Genomic DNA, 19,414 nt, shown 5'->3' on the forward strand with positions numbered 1-19,414 from the left:
GTTACATCCTCAAAAACATACTTTAAGTTGTGTTTTGTTTCTTTCACATATGTTGGAGTAACCCTTTTTTATTAACTTGTCTACATCTCTAAAGCTCACAATGTTCTCTTCCACCTTGTGATGTTATGTAGTGTTAGTTTTCAACTCCTTTAACAGCTCCTTTTACCTTTTGTTTTGTAGAGATTGGCAATTCCAGGTCTGAAATCATCCAAATGGTTCTACTGAAGGGTTGTGGAGTTTTAAAACACAATGGAGTACTTCCTGTATTACAGCATGATATCACAAGTGTTTTCGGTTTGAGAGAAGAACTTCTAATTATTCAGGATTTGTGTGTTAAACCCATGTGAATGAAACAAAACACAACTCCAGGTTTGTTTGTGATGAGGAAATAATATTATAACATAGACCAGAAAATAGAGCAATATGGACCCTTTAATATTTATCACCACGTTTAAAATTCTCATGTTTAAGAACTTTTAAATAATAAACTGCCAATTAAACCATGTAACATTCAGCTCTGTAGTTAAAACTTGTTAGAATAAAGACAAATAAAGCTGATTTGACATTTGGCAAGTGTTTCAAAATCTGTACCATTGTCTACCTTTGTTTTTCATTAGAGTCCATTGTATCCACAGCATACACTTTGATTTGAGCTCATATTACCTCTAACAACCCACTGAACTTCTCCATCAATGCATGTTATGTTCTTTGTATAAAACGTCTACTGTGCTACAAATCCATATCTTCTTTTTAACCTCTGCAATACTCTTCAAGATACAAGCACATGTACTCAATAAGGAACATAATGAATCTCAGCTCCAAGGTCATTCTGCTCTGTTTGTCTCACTGGGTTACTGTACTGTCTAATGTATTTTATGACCTTGCCTTCACTATGTTACGTTTCCCTTGGTATTATTTGTATTCTATTATACCCCATTTGCAGGTAGGGCATTGAAAAATTGATTGACTTTTTATAGTTAAAGGTGCACTGTGTAACTTTTCTGGTTCAGGGTCCACCATTTGCTTGTCACCATGCAGGTAGTACTGTTTTGCCTTGATTATTCCACAGTATAGAAATAAATTTAGTAATCACAATGGATACAATGGTTAGATCTATGGAGAAATAAGCCTGCAAATGTTAAGAATTCATGTTTTTAATGTATTTTTCAGCTACAAAACACCTGTAATTGAACAAATACAATGGGAGATATGTTAATACTATGTTAATTATGTTACATATTAATGCCCTACTTTGGAGTCAGATAAATAATATCTCTATAGAGACAAGTGTTACAGCCCCAGGTCTCCAGTTCTGATTTGTTTTGTGTGTTTTAATTTCTTTTGCTGGTTGTCCTGATTCCTGCTGTGGGAGAACTGGTCCGTGATTGTTGGGGCTTGTCTACGTCCACCTCACCTGCAGTCACCGCCCCCTATATAAGGAAATTGCCAGAACCTGTTTGGGGCTGCTGGCCTTTGTGGTCAGTCTGCTATTTTGTGTGTTTCAGTGTGTCTCTTTGGTGTCAGCTACTCGTTTTGTACTAGTATGTGTCTGACCTTGTGTTGAGTTTGTGTTTTGTGCCTTTTTAAGTTGTTACTCAGTTATGTTTATGGGTTTATGTGGTTTTATTTTGGGGCACTTGTGATTTAGTTTTGTTGTGTGTCTCTTAGTTTAATCACTTGTTTTTGTATAGACCTGTGTGATCCATTTTTTGGCACAAAACTCATATGTTAATCCTGTTATTTTGATTCTTAGTTTAGGTTATATTCTGTGCCTATTTTAGCCTGTTTTGTTGATTTAGCTTTTACCTTCTTTTTAATTAAACATTACTTAATTTATTCCATTCTCCACCTTGTTTTTTTTTTTTTTGTTACTTCCCTGACCCTAGCGAGCTGGGTCGTAACAACAAGCATGTAGCTTAGTCCACCTTAGAAGTTACATAGTGCACCTTTAAAACAATTAAAATGACCTTATAGTGTAATCTCTAAAAGCAAAGGTATAAAGTGATATTTCAGTACTTTTATAGGCAATTTTATGGTGGGTCTGTGCCAGACTTGAACCTCAACCAAGACATTTACATATGGGAGATGGGGAAAATGCCTTTTAGTATTGATTTATGAACATAAGCAATGAAGACTTTTAATTACAATAAAATATCATTAACATAATCAAATTTCTTCCTCCATTGTCTGAACTCATATCCAAACCACATGCATTTAATGACTGGGGGATTGGCAGTGGACTTCTCTATTCAAAAGCCCTACAGCCATATCACGGACAGTTAGACCTGACGGACTCACGATGTCTTGAGCTTTCGATTCATTACTCAGTCCTACAATTACAATTACATTTTAGCCCATTCCTGATAAAATTGTTAAAGGGCCCATATGATGTTATTTTTTGGTGTATGTTATAATGTTGTTTCCGCGTCACAAACATACCTGGAGTTGTGTTTTACTTCATTCACACATGTGCAACAGATAAATCCTGAATATTTAGGCTGTGTTCTTTTCTCAAACAGAAACCACTATGTCCCACTTTGTGATGTCATACAAGAAGTGATCAAATCTGTTTTTAAACTCCCCACACTTTCATTAGAATTATTTGGATGATTTCAGCCCTGGAATTTCAGCCCTGGAATTTCCCATCTCTACTGAACTAAAGGTGAAAGGTAGCTGTTACAAACTACCACCTCATGACATCACAAGGTGGAGAAGAGCATTTTGATCTTTGGACTACTAATAAGGAGTTACTCAAATGTGTGTGAATGAAACAAAACACAACTCCATGCTATGTTTTTGATGAGGTAGCTACATTCTAACATGGATTAAAGCTCACGAGAATCTATTTTGCGTAATATTGGACGTTTAAAATATTGTCTGAATAGTCACTAAGTTGATGAAAAACAAATAATAATTTGAGATATTCATTTTTGTCAATATTGTTCAGCCCTGTCTAAGAAAAATGTCTTTTTAAGTGTAACATTTGCTCTCGTCCTTCCTATTATAGGGCTTAAATTACACAAAATTAACTCCTATGAGCTTTAAGTCATGTTAGAATGTTGTTACCTCATCAAAAACATAGTTGGAGTTGTATTTTGTTTCATTCACACTTGTTTGAGTAATTTTTTTATTATTAGTCTGTCAAACGTATCTATTTCCACAGAGACAAGTACCAAGCCAATTTACAGGTTCGATTTGTGGAGAGGTAGGCCTGCTTACAGCACAATATATATTTTTCAGGGTATTGTTATATTCTAAACGTACCTATAATTAAGTAATAAGTGAATTTAATGTCATACTGTGGTACATTCCAGGGAAAGCAATCTTTCTAGGGAACAACCAGGTGCTGTAACTTACCAGAAAAGTTACACAATACACCTTTAAACAACATTATAAACCACTGGGGTGTGCAAAGCCATTCATTTGGTGATACAATACACATCACGTTATGCCTGTTACGATTCAATATATCATGATATATCCCTTTACTAAAACCAAGGATGATATATAGCGATTTACCAATAATCACATAATATTATGGTCAAAATTGGAGGAAATACAATTACTTGCTTGACTTTGAAAAATAATTTTGGATGGATTTTGAATTGATACGAGAATCATGGGATGAAGTATTGCAATATATCACTGAATCGATTTTTATTACAGCCCTATTGGTGGGTTTCAGATGATGTCACACCATTCTCTAGCACAAGATGAATTAACACAGATGGGAGCAGCTAAAATGAATATTGTTGATAAAATGTATTTATGTATGTTAAAATAATGTTGTAATACAGTGAGTTCTTGGGTTTAGTCTATAATTGAAAATACCAGGGTCAGCATTTGTGAATTTACCTTTTGTATATTTTACAGTATTCAGTAGTCAGTACAAAGTGTCAATAAAATAAATCAATAGTGCAATCTGGCCCTTGCCCCCCATCTGGGAATATGACATCATCACATTCAGGAACCTGAAAACTACCAATAAACCACATGTCCCCTGTAGTACCCCAGTGTTTGTGTGTGTGGCTCACCCTGGGGTCCTTCTGCAGTCTCTGTCGGCTCCGAGCGCTGCGTTTGCTCCGGCTCTTTGAAGTGTCCTGAGGATAGAAGTGGAAAAGCCCCTCTCCGAACGGAAGCTACGGGAGACACAAAAAAATAAGTGGCATCAAGAGCACTCCGTCAAAAATGTCAAATGTAACCACGGTGACACAGACACCCAATAGATCAGAAAGCCAGACAGGTGTTACAAGGTCATTTCTTAGTCATTGTTCAGGTGCCAGAAACCCTGATTTCATTGCTTTCCAATCCAACTTTCAGTATAAACCCTTTCAGTGTTTACCAACACAAAGGGTTGTATCTTGCCTTTGGTTTTAGCATGAGTGCATGACATGAGGTGTGTCATGCCTAAAAATCAAGTGGAGGGCGTAGTGTGGCATGTTCAGTGAATTGCCAGAATCGTAAAAATAAATAGCAAACTAGTACACTGAAAAATATTGCATGTAACATATTCAAGGCCTTCTTTTATTTTGAATATATGATAAAGGCATAACATTCACATGTTCGTGTACAGTCAGGGATGTTCATGCCCTTCCAGATGCCCCTCGTCCCTCCCTGTATCGGCTCAGCTCTGCTCTACAGATTGGTTTGATCTCGAGCTGTACAAAATCTGTTCACTCGTGCTCATCCTAAAGTGTGTTTTCTTACCCTGTCTGCAGGGTACTGCTCTTGGCACAACACCTCCTTGTATGAGCGCAAGTCGATTCACCCTTCTCATGTGTTAATGATCGCATCGCATCGCCGCATGCATTATCAAAACAAGACAAAACAGTTCATGCTCTACTGCGCATGTCTCCTGCAGAGAGAGCTGCCGTCATGTGGTCCTGTCTGGTATCATGCATAGAACTATAATAAAATCAGAATCAGAATAAAATTGAGAACAATAGTTTTTATTATAGATCCATGGTATCACACCAGTGTCTTGGAGGATTTCTGCAGATTTCAGGCTCTCCTGGGGGACGGGGCTAGTTGTACTGATCAGGTATGAGACAATGTCCGGTAACTGAAGTTTGAGACATTTCTTCGTTATTTACACACTCACGTGCATTTAACTCATACTGGGTATTAAGACGTATCCCACTGACTAATGTTAATTTAGCATCATCACTTATTTTATCACACAGTGATAAACTGACAACAGTGCTGACAACATCACTAATGCTGCAACTTCATGTTAACCGCACAGACAGTGGCGCTTTCTGCACTCAGACTGCACATCCGCTGTGTTGATAAACAAATGATCCGTCTATACTGTAGGGGTGAAAGCTGGAGCTGCTACTAGTGAGCAAAAAAAATACATTCAAGTAAAAGCAAAAGTATCACATGTAAAAATCCACTTAAGTAAAAGTATTAAAGTATCTGCACTTCAAGAGTAAAAAGTAAAAGTATTTTGCACAGATTTTGAGATCTAATAAAGCTTCAAATGTACTGATTATGATAAAGATTTATGCTGAATTTTGTTTTTTCATTTTTTCCTAGCTGTTTTTATTTATATATTTGTGTTTGCAAACTATGAACGTGTTAAAAATAAATCCTCAGACTTTTCAGCAAGTCTCAAACTTAGTAAAGAATACATTTACTTTTCAGTCCTGTTTAAAAATGTAGTGGATTTGTAGTATTTTTATTCTGTTAACCCTCATTTTTTGCAGGTGGGAGATATACTGAAAACCTGAAATAGAAAATTGTCATTTTGGAAATTTACAGAATTACAATGCCATGAATGTTGTGTATAGTTAAAACAATTGAAATTAACCTAAAGGTGCACTGTGTAACTTTTTGGGTTTGGGTCCGTCACCTGCTTGTTGCTATGGATATGTCATTGCTCTGTCTGAAACGCTCACCAGTATGACATTAAACACCTCTATCTTGCATTTATTAAATTATAGGTGGTTTTATTGCTCAAAAATTCCAAGAAAAATAGGGATTCAGACTGTGAGCGGGGTTGCCTCTCCACAGATCTGACCTGTAACTTGGTCTTGTCTCCATGATGATAGAAAGATTTAATACCATACTGTGACACATTCCAGACAAAGCAATAACTTCTCCATGGAGAAAAGCATTTGACATTCTCAACCAGAAAAGTTACACAATGCCTTTAAAAAGAGACCGCAACAAAGACATTTACATAGAGCCAGGAAATATGGGAAAATGTAGGATGTTTTTTTTTTTTCCTTCATATTGACCCATTCATTTTTGTTTAGCCAAAACAAAATTAAAATGGTTCACGTGCTAGAAACCATTGATTCCATTGCTTTGGTTGAAGGGGCTATTTTAAGCATTCAAATTGAAGCACGATAAATCATACTAGCGGGCAAATGAGACGCATCATCCGGAGTCTCCCCTCTAGCGATGTGCGAGGATTAAAGACCTCTCTTACGCCTTGGTAGCTGCCAGACTACAGGTCAATCTTGGAAATAAATGTCTTCAGATGTCACCGTCAGATTGGATTCCCAAATTAAATTCTTAAAATGGGAAAAACCTTATCTTTGAGTAGCTCCGTTCTCATTCACAACCCAGATTAAACATGCAAAAGAAATGAAAGACATGACAATAGTAATGATCCACTTTGTATGTAAGCCTGTGTTGTCTTGTTAATTAGGCAACCTTATGAGATAGCCAATGTTTAATAGTGCACATCCCATTAAGACGAATATAGCTGCAGATTACATAACCTAGGAGGGAGGCAGGGAGGCAGGACTGTGATGGGGGATGATCTAGTGCCTACAAGAGAAGGAGCTCGCGATCAGGGACGCTGGTAGAACATGCATGATGAGTTACAGATGGGAACAGGATTCGGTGATGGTGGAGGTGAAGGGGAATCGTCATTCAGAACGGTTGGCCCTCTGCTCACCGTCACGCCTGGCTGGACAGGGCTCAAGCCAATTTCACCCACACATTTATTTTGACATGTGACAAGGTGCACAGAGACGCACACACACACACAAGGCAAGGGGCATGTCTGGAACACATAAGCGATTTGTTATTTTATTCTTTGGTGTGTTCAGGTGTGCCATGACTGTTTTTGAGGCAATATTTTTATATTTTTGATAAATAAACTGTTATAAGTTGGCTAATATTGTGAAGGGATAATATACCACTCAGTTTTGTATTTTGTTTTAATGCAATCCGGTTGCTTCCTCTTATTTCATCAATATACTAAACTAGACTAGACGTATTGACAATAAAGGAAAATCCCAAATGTTTTATTTTGTATTCTGGTAAAATACAAATTAAATTTGCCACGCAGACTGTATCCAATCTCCATCAATATTTTAGCTGCTTGTAAATCCTTTTATTGTTGCAAAATGTACAGTACGTCAGCGTAATAAATTGTACTCTTCCGGACCATTAAACACATGTCTCTAATTGATCTTACTACCTTCATTTTGGCATACTTGTTACAGTTTTTCAAATCACCTGATGCCCCGTGAAGTAAAAAATAAGCTAAAAAAAAAAAACCTCTTTCTCTTTCAATAATAATTAATTGTGTGTTTTGGCACCAGGATTGTCCTGTTGGCACGGATACAGAACCATAACGATTGGGAGGACCTCCTAATCGATGCCTGCTTGGTAAGAATGACGTCATGAGATGGAGCAGGCCTTCAGGTTAAAAAAAAAAAAAAAAAAAAAAAAAAAAGTGTAAAAAAGTGAAATTTCTGAAAGTCTAAACGCGCAGTAGTTCCGTTCTCAACAGTGTGTTAGGCTTATATTTATAAATACTTTAACATTATCTATAGGTGATTTAATGAATACAGTTAATAGAAATATTGTCAAACTGAGTACTTGGTTTGGGATGGAGCGAAAGGATGTTGATTTTTAACTGAAGATGGATACAAAATGTTCTTGGCGCGCGTCCAGGCAGCCAGGAGCGGCCGGTTGTCCCTTACCTTCCGTGCACTCTGGAACCCATATTGTGTTGCAAGTTGGTGCGCTTGGTCCTGGACGTCCTCGTGCAGCTGGACCAGGAGGTGCTCGCTCGGGACTCCTTGCGCGAGCTGCGTGGCGACGAGCAGCAGCGCGTTCAGTACTATAAATCCCAGGGCTGTCCCATGTCGGGGAGATCCGTGCATCGTGCCTGCCTCGTCTCACTTAGTCTTCCTCTGAATACAGTGTCCGGGATGCTCCTCTCCGCTGCTGCTGATGGGAGGAGGAGGAGGAGGAGGACGATAGTGGCAGGGACTGGGAGCTGGAATCAAAGCTTTAGCGCGTGCATGTCTTCGGCTGTCTCTGTGGTGAACGTTACTTCCTGCTGTTGTCAGTCCGGAGATGGAGTGTTGTGGTCCAAAGCTGCATCCTCAGCTTTCTTCCTCTCTCTCCTCCTCCTGCTCTTCTGCTCATGTGTAATTCATTTACCTTCTTCGCTCGGGTAGTTTGTGCGCGTGACGTCGTACCAATGGGCTTCCAACGGCGGTGCGCGTGCGCCTCCCCTTCCCCGGATGAGCCAGGGGACACTTTTCAGCACCTTGGAGAATTCCTTCCTTCGCCCTCCTCCTCAGAGCGCTGGGGTTTGCATGGATCGTAAAGCCAGCGATGCTCGGCGAAACCACGTTTCAGAACGCCGCGCACTGGGGACGATAATAACTGACCTTTACGCAGAGGGATGTTGTTACTGAAGAAGACTGAATATTTTCAATACCCCAGCGGGTCGTCTGACAAATAAACAACCAACTTTGCAACACGACGTTAACTTGCTTTGATAATCATCTTAATAGCGCTAAATCAGGACACATGTTAATAAGGAAGCTAATTCTAACTTTTACGCCACTCAGAGACGAGATGTTATACTTTAGGGACTGTGTTTGATTGACATTTTACGCAATAGAAAGGTCCAATTAACTAATGAGCCAAACTTACATTTTCTTTTTCTATGTTTGTCCCTTCTTTTTTTAGCATAAGGACTCCGTGTAGTAAAACTTGAATAAAACAATTAGTTAGTATGATTAATTAGAATATAAAACCTCTTAAAATTCCTTTGGGCTTTGATGAGGGCTCTTGTACTTTCTCTTAATTAATTTCTGTTTGTCCAGCTTCTGATAAAAGGGAACTCTGAGTCTCAAGGACATGTAATACATTAATAGAAATCTGCAACTCACTTATTTTCTGTCAAACCAACCATTTTGAGAAGAATCTGCACCAGCTTTAGTCCAAATCCTCAAAAAATAAATACATAAATACAAAACTGGCAACAATTTAATAGGACTTTTATATGAATTCCTCCCGGACATGTTTGCTTATAATTACAAGTGCCTAAATCACAGGTTTAGTGAGATCTGCTTCAGCTTTGACATAGGAATTGTCAACTTAAGACCCAACAAATGCTGCATCTACTGTCTCTCAGACCATCCCCAGAGACACTATCTATGCCTATTCATACCTCAGATAATTCAGGCGCAATTTGAAATCTGACTTTCCCCTGTGTATAGCTTGTCCCACTTAAAATGAAAGTAGATCAGACAAAGAGGCCAAAACTACAGAACCTCAGCTTCACAAAGAGTCCAGCCATTTTCCTGTGCTCCAAAAGGTTCAGAAACAGATTCTGTTTGAACTGAGAGTCATTTTAGTCAGGCAATTTAGGAAAAATAATCCAGAATAGTAATTAATGTAGCACAAATTAAGAATTAAATTGTGATTATTTGGCATTTCCCTTTTAGCAAACTACCTTTAATTGCAGTATTAATATTTTGATTTGGTGTGACCAGATGTCTAAACCTCAAAACTAGGACACATGACAAAGCCCAGCGCTGACTCAGGTTGGGGTTAGTTTTGAATTATTTGGTACAGACAATTTGTAGAAAATTGGGTCACACAGCTCTATTTTGACCAAGTGCACATTTTTGTTATTAAACCTACAATTGTAAAACTCAACAAACTAGAGCATCCGAGTTACTTTTATTTAAACTATCCATGGCCCAAAGATGAAATGTTAGGATTATCATAGCAAACTCAAAACAAAATATTATATCTTTTCCCAGGTCAGCCATCCTCAAAATGGCACCATGTAACAGCGAGTTGAACCCATAAACAAGCAGCTTTAGCAACAAAACAAAAAAATATGCCTCTCATTAGGTCTTATATTACACAAAATTAACTCCTGTGAGCTTTAAATCAGCTTGGAATGTTGTTACATCATCAAAAACATATCTGGAGTTGTTTTTTGTTCCAGTCACACATGTTTGAGTAGCTCTTTTTTTATTAGTCTGTCTACATTTCCAAAGCTCAAAACACTCTGTTCCATCTTGTGATGTCATGAAGCAATATTTTTCAAGATAATAACTACCTTTTATCTTTTGTTCCATAGACATGGGCAATTCCAGTACTGAAATCATCTAAATGATTCTAGTGAAGGTGTATTGAGTTTAAAAACACAGTGGAGCACTTCCTGTATTGCCACATGACATCACGCGGTGTAATAGTGGAGTGTGAAGAAGAACAGTCTAAATAGGCAGGATTTGTGAATGAAACAAAACATAACTCAGAGTATGTTTTTGATGAGGAAACAAAATTATAACAAAGATCCGAAAATAGTGTAATATAGACCTTTTAAGCATTCACTTCCGTTGCATTACTCCATCCATGGCTTCGTGGAATCTAGACGACTGACTGTGGACATCATGTCATTGTGGATGGCGTGTTGAAGCGCCCAGAAAAGGCAGCTCATTAAAGTACATGTTTTGTCTTGTTCTTCTTTTTCTTCTCTTGCTGCTGCTGCTGCTGCTGCTGCTGTCTGCGTCAGTGGGACAAAGGGCTGTGGAGCTGATGTAAAGTGCCATGTCTGAGAAGAAGAAGAAAAGAAGGTGTGAAAAAAAGAAATGTGTTAATTAACAGAAGATGGGTTTGTTTGAATGTAGAGAATACAAGGCAAGGATACAGACTGACAGCAGGCAAAAAAGCAAGTACACATCATGACCTGCTTTTGAGTGTGAGGGCTAGTGATGTGACACTGAGAGAATCAGCTCTTTTGAACATTTTGAATTCATTAAAGACGCACTGTGCAACTTTTCTAATAGAGGGTCCACTACTTTGTACTTGTCTCCATGGAAATATTATTGCCTGGAATGTTCCATGGTATGACATTAAACATATCCATCTGGCTTTTATTCATTACATGTGTTTCTACTGCTCAAAAAAATACAACAATTCCTCTTGTGAACAGGGGAGACTCTCCACAGATCTTAAGTGTAATGTAACATAGTGCTGTACTCTGCTTGTCTCCCTCTTGATAGATTAATTTACACAATTAAATAACATTTCCATGGAGACAAACAGGTGGCGGACCCTCCAGTAGAAATGTTACGTAGTCCACCTTTAACGTCAATGGTTGGAAACGAATCTCATTTTAAAAACAAATTTTCTTTCATAGTTTTTATGCATTTTACACTGATTAATACTGAACCAACACAAGAATGAGCACAGAAGCAGAGTAGGACAGCATGAGTGAGAGCTTTTTGCACACAAAAAAACATTTTTCATCATAATAATAGTTTGGGTTTTTTATTACTTTTATTGTAGTGCAGCGTTTTATTTCGATTATGCATTAGTTCAATGGGTAAACACTCTCCCACTTTCAATTTGAACAGTTTCTCAGTTTGAACCATTGTGAAAATCTCTGTGATTCGTTTGTTATTAAAATTAGTTCTGACACAGGCTTCCGTCATATAATAAATAATAAAAGAGCCAGTCTTTTGAACAGCTTTGTGAGGATCCCATCAAAGAGTGAAAAGTCCCATCACTAATGAGGACTGTGTGTAAGTTATAATACACCACACCTACAGTGGACTTATTACCATTATTAAGGGGCACTATGTACGATTTTTGGTGGAGGATCTGTCACCTGCTTTTCTCCTGGAAATGTTTGTCTTGCTTGAATGTTCCACAGTATGGCATTAAATTTGTACATCTTGTATATAATCAATTACAGGTGGATATTGTAAGAAGAAAGAAGTGGTCTAAGGGAGTGTGACGTCACCCTCTGCTTTCAGTTCCAGTTAAATGAAGCTCACGAGGCTAGTTTTTATAGGAGCAAATTTGGAGCAGAGTTCCATATTAGGAAAAGGAATTTATTAATTTATTAGATTAGCTATGTTCATTTACTGTATATATGCAGTTTATGATTCTAACCCTGATTGGGGCACCATTGTTTTGACCAGCAACTTGGTTTTGTGGCTTCATTTGCTTGTCTCCATTGAGCTAAATAAGGCCAGTGCAATAACGTCTTACTGATACACGTAGGAGACGGACCACTAGAAAATGTAGTCAGTCCACTTTTAAGCAGAACTTTTCAGAAATCAATCATTTTTTTAATCTATTTTTATTATACTAATTATTGCTGGATTGTAATTTTCAGATTTTCAGTTTTGAAATTAGTGCATCCAAAATAGAACTTAATAACTGTTTTAGAGAGAAGGGTTATTTGTTTTGTTAGTGAATGATATGACATGACATGTAATTCAACCAAAAAATGGCATTGCTAATTATGTGAGGAAAAAAGGGGCTTCGCAGACAAAGACTGAACGAGAAGCGAATCGCAGCTTAGCGCTCTGTTATGGTAGGGTTGTCAGAAGTATTGAAAATCAGATACTATATCGAAAGTAGATGCTAATTTGAGCAGGTATTGATTCTGAAAAGGTCACATTCACAGGATAAAAATGAACCTTTCTTGAAAATGTAAAGTAAGAAGACATAGTATACACCCACAGACCACTATGGAATTGAGAGATTAGACAGATATAAAACCACATGGTAATATAAAAATAAGTATTATGATTTAATGTTGAAAATCACATTCTATTGTCTAAAGAGTGTGTTTTTTTTTTCTGTATTATAATTGTGGTATCAGAATCAGTATTGACTATAAAGTGTATTCCTTGGTATCAAAATCAAGTTTGAAATTTTAGTGTCATGACTAGGATTGTAAGGTTTTATTTGTTTGTAAAGCATCTTTGAGTGTCCAAAAAAGCGCTATAGAAGTCCGATGTATTATTATCTTATTATTATTAGGGTTGGGTATCAGTAAGAAGTTGCTGATACGATACATACCTCGATACATAGGCCACGATACGATACATATCTCATTACAGTGAGCTTTCGATTCAATATGGTACATTTCAAATCAATTCGATACAGTTCAATAAAAAATAAAGGCTAAATCATGACTGTGATACTAAAAATCTTTGTTAAACCACTTCTTGTGCAAAGTTCATATGAGACGCAAACATTTTAATCATCAAAACAGTGAAAATGTCAAATGTGTGGCATAAATGAGGTGAACAAAACTGCCACGCTGTAACAAAATAATTCATTAAAATATACCAAAAAATACTCTTGGCGATATGTCAATACAGCAGCCCACGATATCGATACAGTATCATCACATTAAATGATACGATATCAGTTTTTTCATATTTTTGCACACCCCTAATCATGACAACATTAGTGGAGAAGAAGCATCAGTTACAATCAGTAAGCTGCTGTTAATACTGCAAGTAGACAACCATCCATTATAGCCCCATCTTAACCGCAGTTCTCCAAATATGTAACATCAAATTCAGCAAGCAACACGATTTCGCTTTTATGTTCTTTCGTGTATGGCTCCTACAGGTTTTACTAGACATTCCCAGATGAGAAACAATTAGCGCTAACACCCATAATTGTTTTTCCTCACCATCTCAAAGTACATGATGAACCATACCTCCCATTTACTTCACTCAAACACAAAGTGACAGCTACGTGCCACTAAACAGCAGCTCACCTCTTATCTCCCAAGGCTGCACAAATAATTAAGGTGAATTTCCTATTAGTAGATTTGTTTTGCTAATCAGCGTACAGCGTCCATACTCTCCGCGGACCTCCTCCCACGCTCTTACCATTGTGCGGTCCAGGGATGATGTGTTTAGCTCTGGCAAACAAGGACCCTTCACTGACCGTCGACTTATTAAAGGGCTCATATTACGCCATTTTCTGATCTATGTTATGATGTTTCCTCATCAAAAACAGACCTGGGGTTGGGTTTGTTTCATTCATACAAATTTACCGCACAAATCCTGCACATTTTGGCTGAGTTATTCTCTCAAACAAAAACTGTTACACATTGTGATGTCATTTGGTAGTACAGGGACTGCTCCACTGTGTTTTTTTAAACTCTATACACCTTCACTGGATCTGGATAATTTCAGTCCTGGAATTTCCAATCTTTAGTGAACAAAAGGTAAAAAAGGTGACAGTAAAGCTTAGTTGGTAGAGCTTTCGCCCACTGATCTGAAGGTTGGTGGTTCGAATCCTGCTCTCGACATAAAAATCATGGGTTGAGCGGTCATTTCCTCTGACCCACAGGTTGAATGCTGTTGTTTCCTTGGGCAGAAGCAAGACACTTAACCCACCTCGCCTCCAGTTTCTGCGTACACTGGTGTATGAATGTATTTGTGAATGGGGGAGTGGTTCCTTGTTGTAAAGCGTTTTGAGTGCCTTGAAGGTGAAAAAGCGCTATAGAAAAATGTAACCATTTAAAGGGTAGCTGTTAAATGGGTAACTACTGCTTCATGACATCACAAGGAACAGAGCATTTTGAGCTTTGGAGATGCAGACAGATTAATAATAACGGCTTTCTCAAACATTTGTAGATGAAACAAAACACAGCTCCGAGTGTTTTTGATGGTGTAACAACATTTTAACATGACTTAACACAGAACATTTTACATTTTAACATGGCAAGAGTCAATTTTGCATAATATAAGACCTTTAATGCTGACACACTGGCAATGGTGTTTTAACATTATTTGTAAGCTAAACGGCATTGTAAAGCGTCTCTCTTGACTAACAGTGATGTCGAGAGTGCAGTGGGCGTGAGGAGGTTTCATCCCTCACTCCCTTAAGTAACTGTCAGCCCGAGCTACAGCCTGTCTGCGTGCTATTTTAGGAAGGCAAGCAGAATTATGGTTAAATATGTTAGACAATTTTACAAACATACTTATGATGATGGTTTTTAATGAGGGGATTCTATAATATAGTCCAATATAGCGTAACTTTGTCCTTTAGTAATTATTCATGCACTTCAGCTTCCAGTTATGCAACATTTAGAGGATGTTTTTTTTTCAACTGAAGAGTTATAGTATTTTGTTTTAATTGTTAATCGCTATAGCAACAGTTTTTATCTGATTTCTGATTGGTTTCAATAAAAACAAGAAGATATGGCAGTAATAACGTTTGCTTGTATGGACTTTGCTGGCTCATATTAATGGAGCTCTCTGTTTTATCAGTAACAAAAAGCAGTACACTAACATTAATGTAGTATATTGGCAAAAGGAGATTGAATCAGTGATCCAAATAAACTACTGTTATATCCAGCGACAATATGTTTTCTTCTCTTCTTAAAGGCGCACAGTGCCTCTCTTTGCTTCTCAATCTTCAAAGCAAGAAGGTCCTGGGTTCACTCCGCCTTGCTGTGCAATTTGCATGCTCTCCCCAAGGGCATAGGTTTGTATAGGGACGGGGGGACATGTCACAACCAATATTTGAGGAAAACAAAATAGTTCCTACCAATATTTGTCATTTTATTTTAATAAACAAAAATATACATTTATTCCAATATTTTTCCAAACTCAATAGTATTCATTTAACACAAAATTCACATTTTGTTTATCAGACATTCTAAGATGTATTCAGTAATATGACGACAATGTATGAAAAATGTACAGACCCACCTACGGATTACCTCACAAATATCTCATCACCAACAAGCAAAAGGAAATCTGCTACAAACTTCTACAATGCTGTTATTCAGTGAAGAATAATCTTAGAAGGGCAATGGACACAAACTGTACATTTGTGAAGTGAAAAATGAAACCACCTCTCACTTATTTTGGCCCTGCCCTGGAAAGAATTCATAAAACACATATGCAACTTCTTATCCCATTTTACCTTTTCCTATAAAGATGTGTTGTTTACTTTTTGTATGATGCACACTGCAAAACCAAACAATATTATATAATTAATCTGTTAATCATCTTGGCAAAATTCCATATCCACAAATGTAAATTTGCTACTCGTAAACCTTACTTCCCCATATCGTTATTTGTCATTTGGATTTTTTTGCTGTTGCATAAATGGCCCCAAAACACCTTTGGACTCAATGATTCGTGAGCTCCAAATGGAACAGAGTACGTGTTTAAAATCCATGTGGTGGTTGTGATTCCCAGCTGTGATTAAGACCAGCAACACATAAATGCTTCCACCTGCAGCAGTGTTGGAGGAGGAGTCATGAAAACTGATGTTTAATATTTGATCCAGCCCAGAGGGGGGAGTGATGCAGCCTGCCTGTCAATGTATCTGCCACAAGGTACAAGCTGCTGGCTCAGACCAAACCTCACAAGAACACGTCTGTCCACATCTATGACAACAGCACTGCAGTATTCTCTCTGAGCTTAACCCACTCTATGTTTTGAGGCAAAGGCTTTCTTTCTTCCATAAAACAAACACCAAACAAAGAAGACTAAAGGAGACGTGTACAATGGATAACAGCAAAAGCTCGAAAGAATGTCACAAAAATAAATTCTTGGTAAACTAAAGACTGCTGACTAAAAAGGGAGTGTTGGAAATAAACATCATATTACATATTACACATCTCTATCTGACCCAAACTGCACTCACAAGACTACAAGTGCATGGGAGTTCTGCAAAGACTCAAAAGAAGTTACAGCTATAACTTAAAGGTCATATATTATGCAAGATTCAGTCTTGTGAGCTTTAAGTCATTTTATAATGTTGTTACCTCCTCAAAAACATGTCTGGAGTTGTGTTTTGTTTCATTCATACATGTTTGAGCAACTTTATTATTTGTCTGTTTCCATCTTCAATGCTCAAAATGCTCTGTTTCACCTTGTGATGTCATGAAGCAATAGTTTTCCAGTTAAAGGAACAGTTTGGAATTTTGGACATAGGACCACATTTTGTAGTTAGTTGGAGACATGTGGAGACACTTTTTAAAATATTTCATCCAGTCCTTGTATTTGCAGAGGTCGCTGGTGCTAGGCTAGTGCATGTCAATGGCCATAGATATCCTGCCACTAAAAACACTTAACCACTCCACAAAACACCTGAAGCAAAACAATTATAACGCCAGACTGTCAGACTGTCAAAACAAATGTCTGTGTTGATAGAATAATGTTTGAAATAAAACTAACCTTGCATCAAATGAATCGTCGCATGTTGAGGGACTATTTTCCTCATATACCAGTCCGCCGCTGCCAAGCTTTCTATCAGGAAGTACAATTCGCTGCTGCTGCTCAGACATAAATCTTTCAAATGCAAGGTTGGTTTTACTAAAATTATTCTATTGACACAGACATTTGTTTTGCTTCGGGTGTTTTGTGGAGTGGGTAAGACTGTTTTTAGTGGCAGGCTAACTATGGCCATTGACATGCACTAGCCTAGCACCAGCGACCTCTGCAAATACAAGGACTTGATGGAATATTATAAAAAGTGTCTCCACACGTCTCGAACACTCTGGCTCACTAGAAAATGAGGTCCTATGTCCAAAATTAGGAACTGTCCCTTTAATATCTACCTTTCATTTTTAGTTCAGTAGAGAGTGGCAATTCCAGGGCTGAAGGTGTGAAGGTGAAGGTGTATGGACTGTTTAAAAACACAGTGGAGCACTTCCTGTATTACCACATGACAACACAAGATGGAGTGTATTCTGTTTGAGAGAAGAACACAGCCTAAATATGCAGGTTTTGTTAAACATGTGTGAATGAAACAAAACACCAAAAATATCTAGGCGTTTCTTTTTATCATTGTCACATCTCTAACACTGGTTCCAAGACTCTTTATCTTCTGTCTTGCAACCTTCTGTATCCAGTCTTGGGACCAGCACTTGATTTGTTACCCTCTGCAGCTTGTTCATCTTCCACTGAAACTAAAATCTGACAAATCAAAAACCATTCTTTCCTGTGTTTTTATTTCACACCGTTCCAATAGTGAAGCTGTCATTTGTAATACAGCTCTCTCTCCTCCTCTCTCCTCTCTCTGCTGCTGTGGGCTGGGGGACAGCATGGGCACTATATCCGCATTGATTGCTGTGTGGATAATGTCAGGAGCTGTACTTGTGATGGTTTCATCCACTCTGGCTGTATCATAGAGGGGGCTGGGCTGCTTCTGGTTGGGGGAGATAAGATGGCAGGCTTCATAGGACAGCAGATACCAAAAACACAACGCAGTGAGGAGGGCACTGAGGGGAGTGATGACAGTGAAATACCATTAGCGCAGTGTCAGTCCAGGGCTCCTCTGTGGTCTGGGTCCCACCTGGACATGTCATAATGCTTTTGTCAATTAAAAGCAAGCCACGGGTCAATATCTGGGAGAAGGGATTGACGGACTAAGTAGCATTTGCTGCTTAGATGTCAGTAAAAGAGCTCAAATCAGATGCAAAGATGTTGTGTTTAGTCCTGGAGTCTATTATTAGTTTTGGGGGAAGTTCTTTAAAGATACACTATGTAGCTTTTTAGATTCGCTTTAATGGAAATGTTATTGCTTTAACAGTAATGCTCCATAGTATGACATACAACTGATCTAGTATTTGTTATTTTCTATTTTGGGTGTTAAATATGGGTGGCCTCCTTCCGAAAAGTTACATAATGCTACTTTATATGAAGTTAGGCCCACATTTTGCACTGTATGGATTTCCACACAATTGAAAAAGTGAATAAGCAATGTCATCAACATCCATGGGGGTGTACTAACTTAAGCACTGCTCTGTCTGATGCACTATTATGCGAGTTAGATTTTAATCTGAGTTTTATGTTAACAGAATCTGACAAAAAGGGACTAAAATAGATCTAGATCTAGAACTAGAACTGCAATAGCTGAGCTAACTTGTGTGTCTTTCACCTTTTTGTTGAAAATTAAACACCTAACTGAGACCATTAACACTCATATTGATCACAGCCGCCTCAAAATGTGTTGTTTAAATATTTTTTTACTATCATTTGGCAGTGTTTGCTACTGAGAACCACCCCAGCTTGAAATTAAATATACCGATATTTACAGAACTTTCACAGAGTTGCATTTGTGAACCAATAAAACTTTTACTCACATACAATCCCACATTATCTGATCTGTAGTAATTTTCAGTCTCTTCCTGTTTTTAATGTGTCTGAGCATCTGTTGTGTGGGGCACCTCCATTAGGGCACCTCCATTAGACCAGCTGAATCACCTCCAACAGGGGAACACTCCAGGTTATGTGGGATTTGATGACCTGCAGAAATTGAATGTAAACAGAAAAACTGTTATGTCAGGGAACACATCTCAGTACACTGAAGAATCAGTAAGGTTTAAGGAGCAGGTCACTTTTATGCTTTAAGA

At 37.9% G+C, this 19,414-nt stretch overlaps 1 protein-coding gene across 1 annotated transcript in view; it reads right to left on the minus strand.

Moving 5' to 3' along the window:
- The window catches only part of pcsk2 (proprotein convertase subtilisin/kexin type 2), a 78,358-nt gene extending 70,229 nt beyond the window's left edge, over positions 1-8,129 (minus strand). Inside the window, exons 1-2 of the mRNA XM_020921405.2 lie at positions 7,947-8,129; positions 4,035-4,139 (exon numbers count right to left, since the gene is read on the minus strand). Of these exons, the coding sequence (XP_020777064.1) occupies positions 4,035-4,139; positions 7,947-8,129 (288 nt within the window). The remainder of the gene's footprint in view (positions 1-4,034; positions 4,140-7,946) is intronic.
- Between the last annotated feature and the right edge of the window lie 11,285 nt (positions 8,130-19,414).

Source organism: Boleophthalmus pectinirostris, unplaced genomic scaffold (assembly GCF_026225935.1).
Source record: "Boleophthalmus pectinirostris isolate CB_2022bp ecotype Guang Dong unplaced genomic scaffold, ASM2622593v1 HiC_scaffold_5, whole genome shotgun sequence".
NCBI classification, from domain to species: Eukaryota; Metazoa; Chordata; class Actinopteri; order Gobiiformes; family Gobiidae; genus Boleophthalmus; species Boleophthalmus pectinirostris.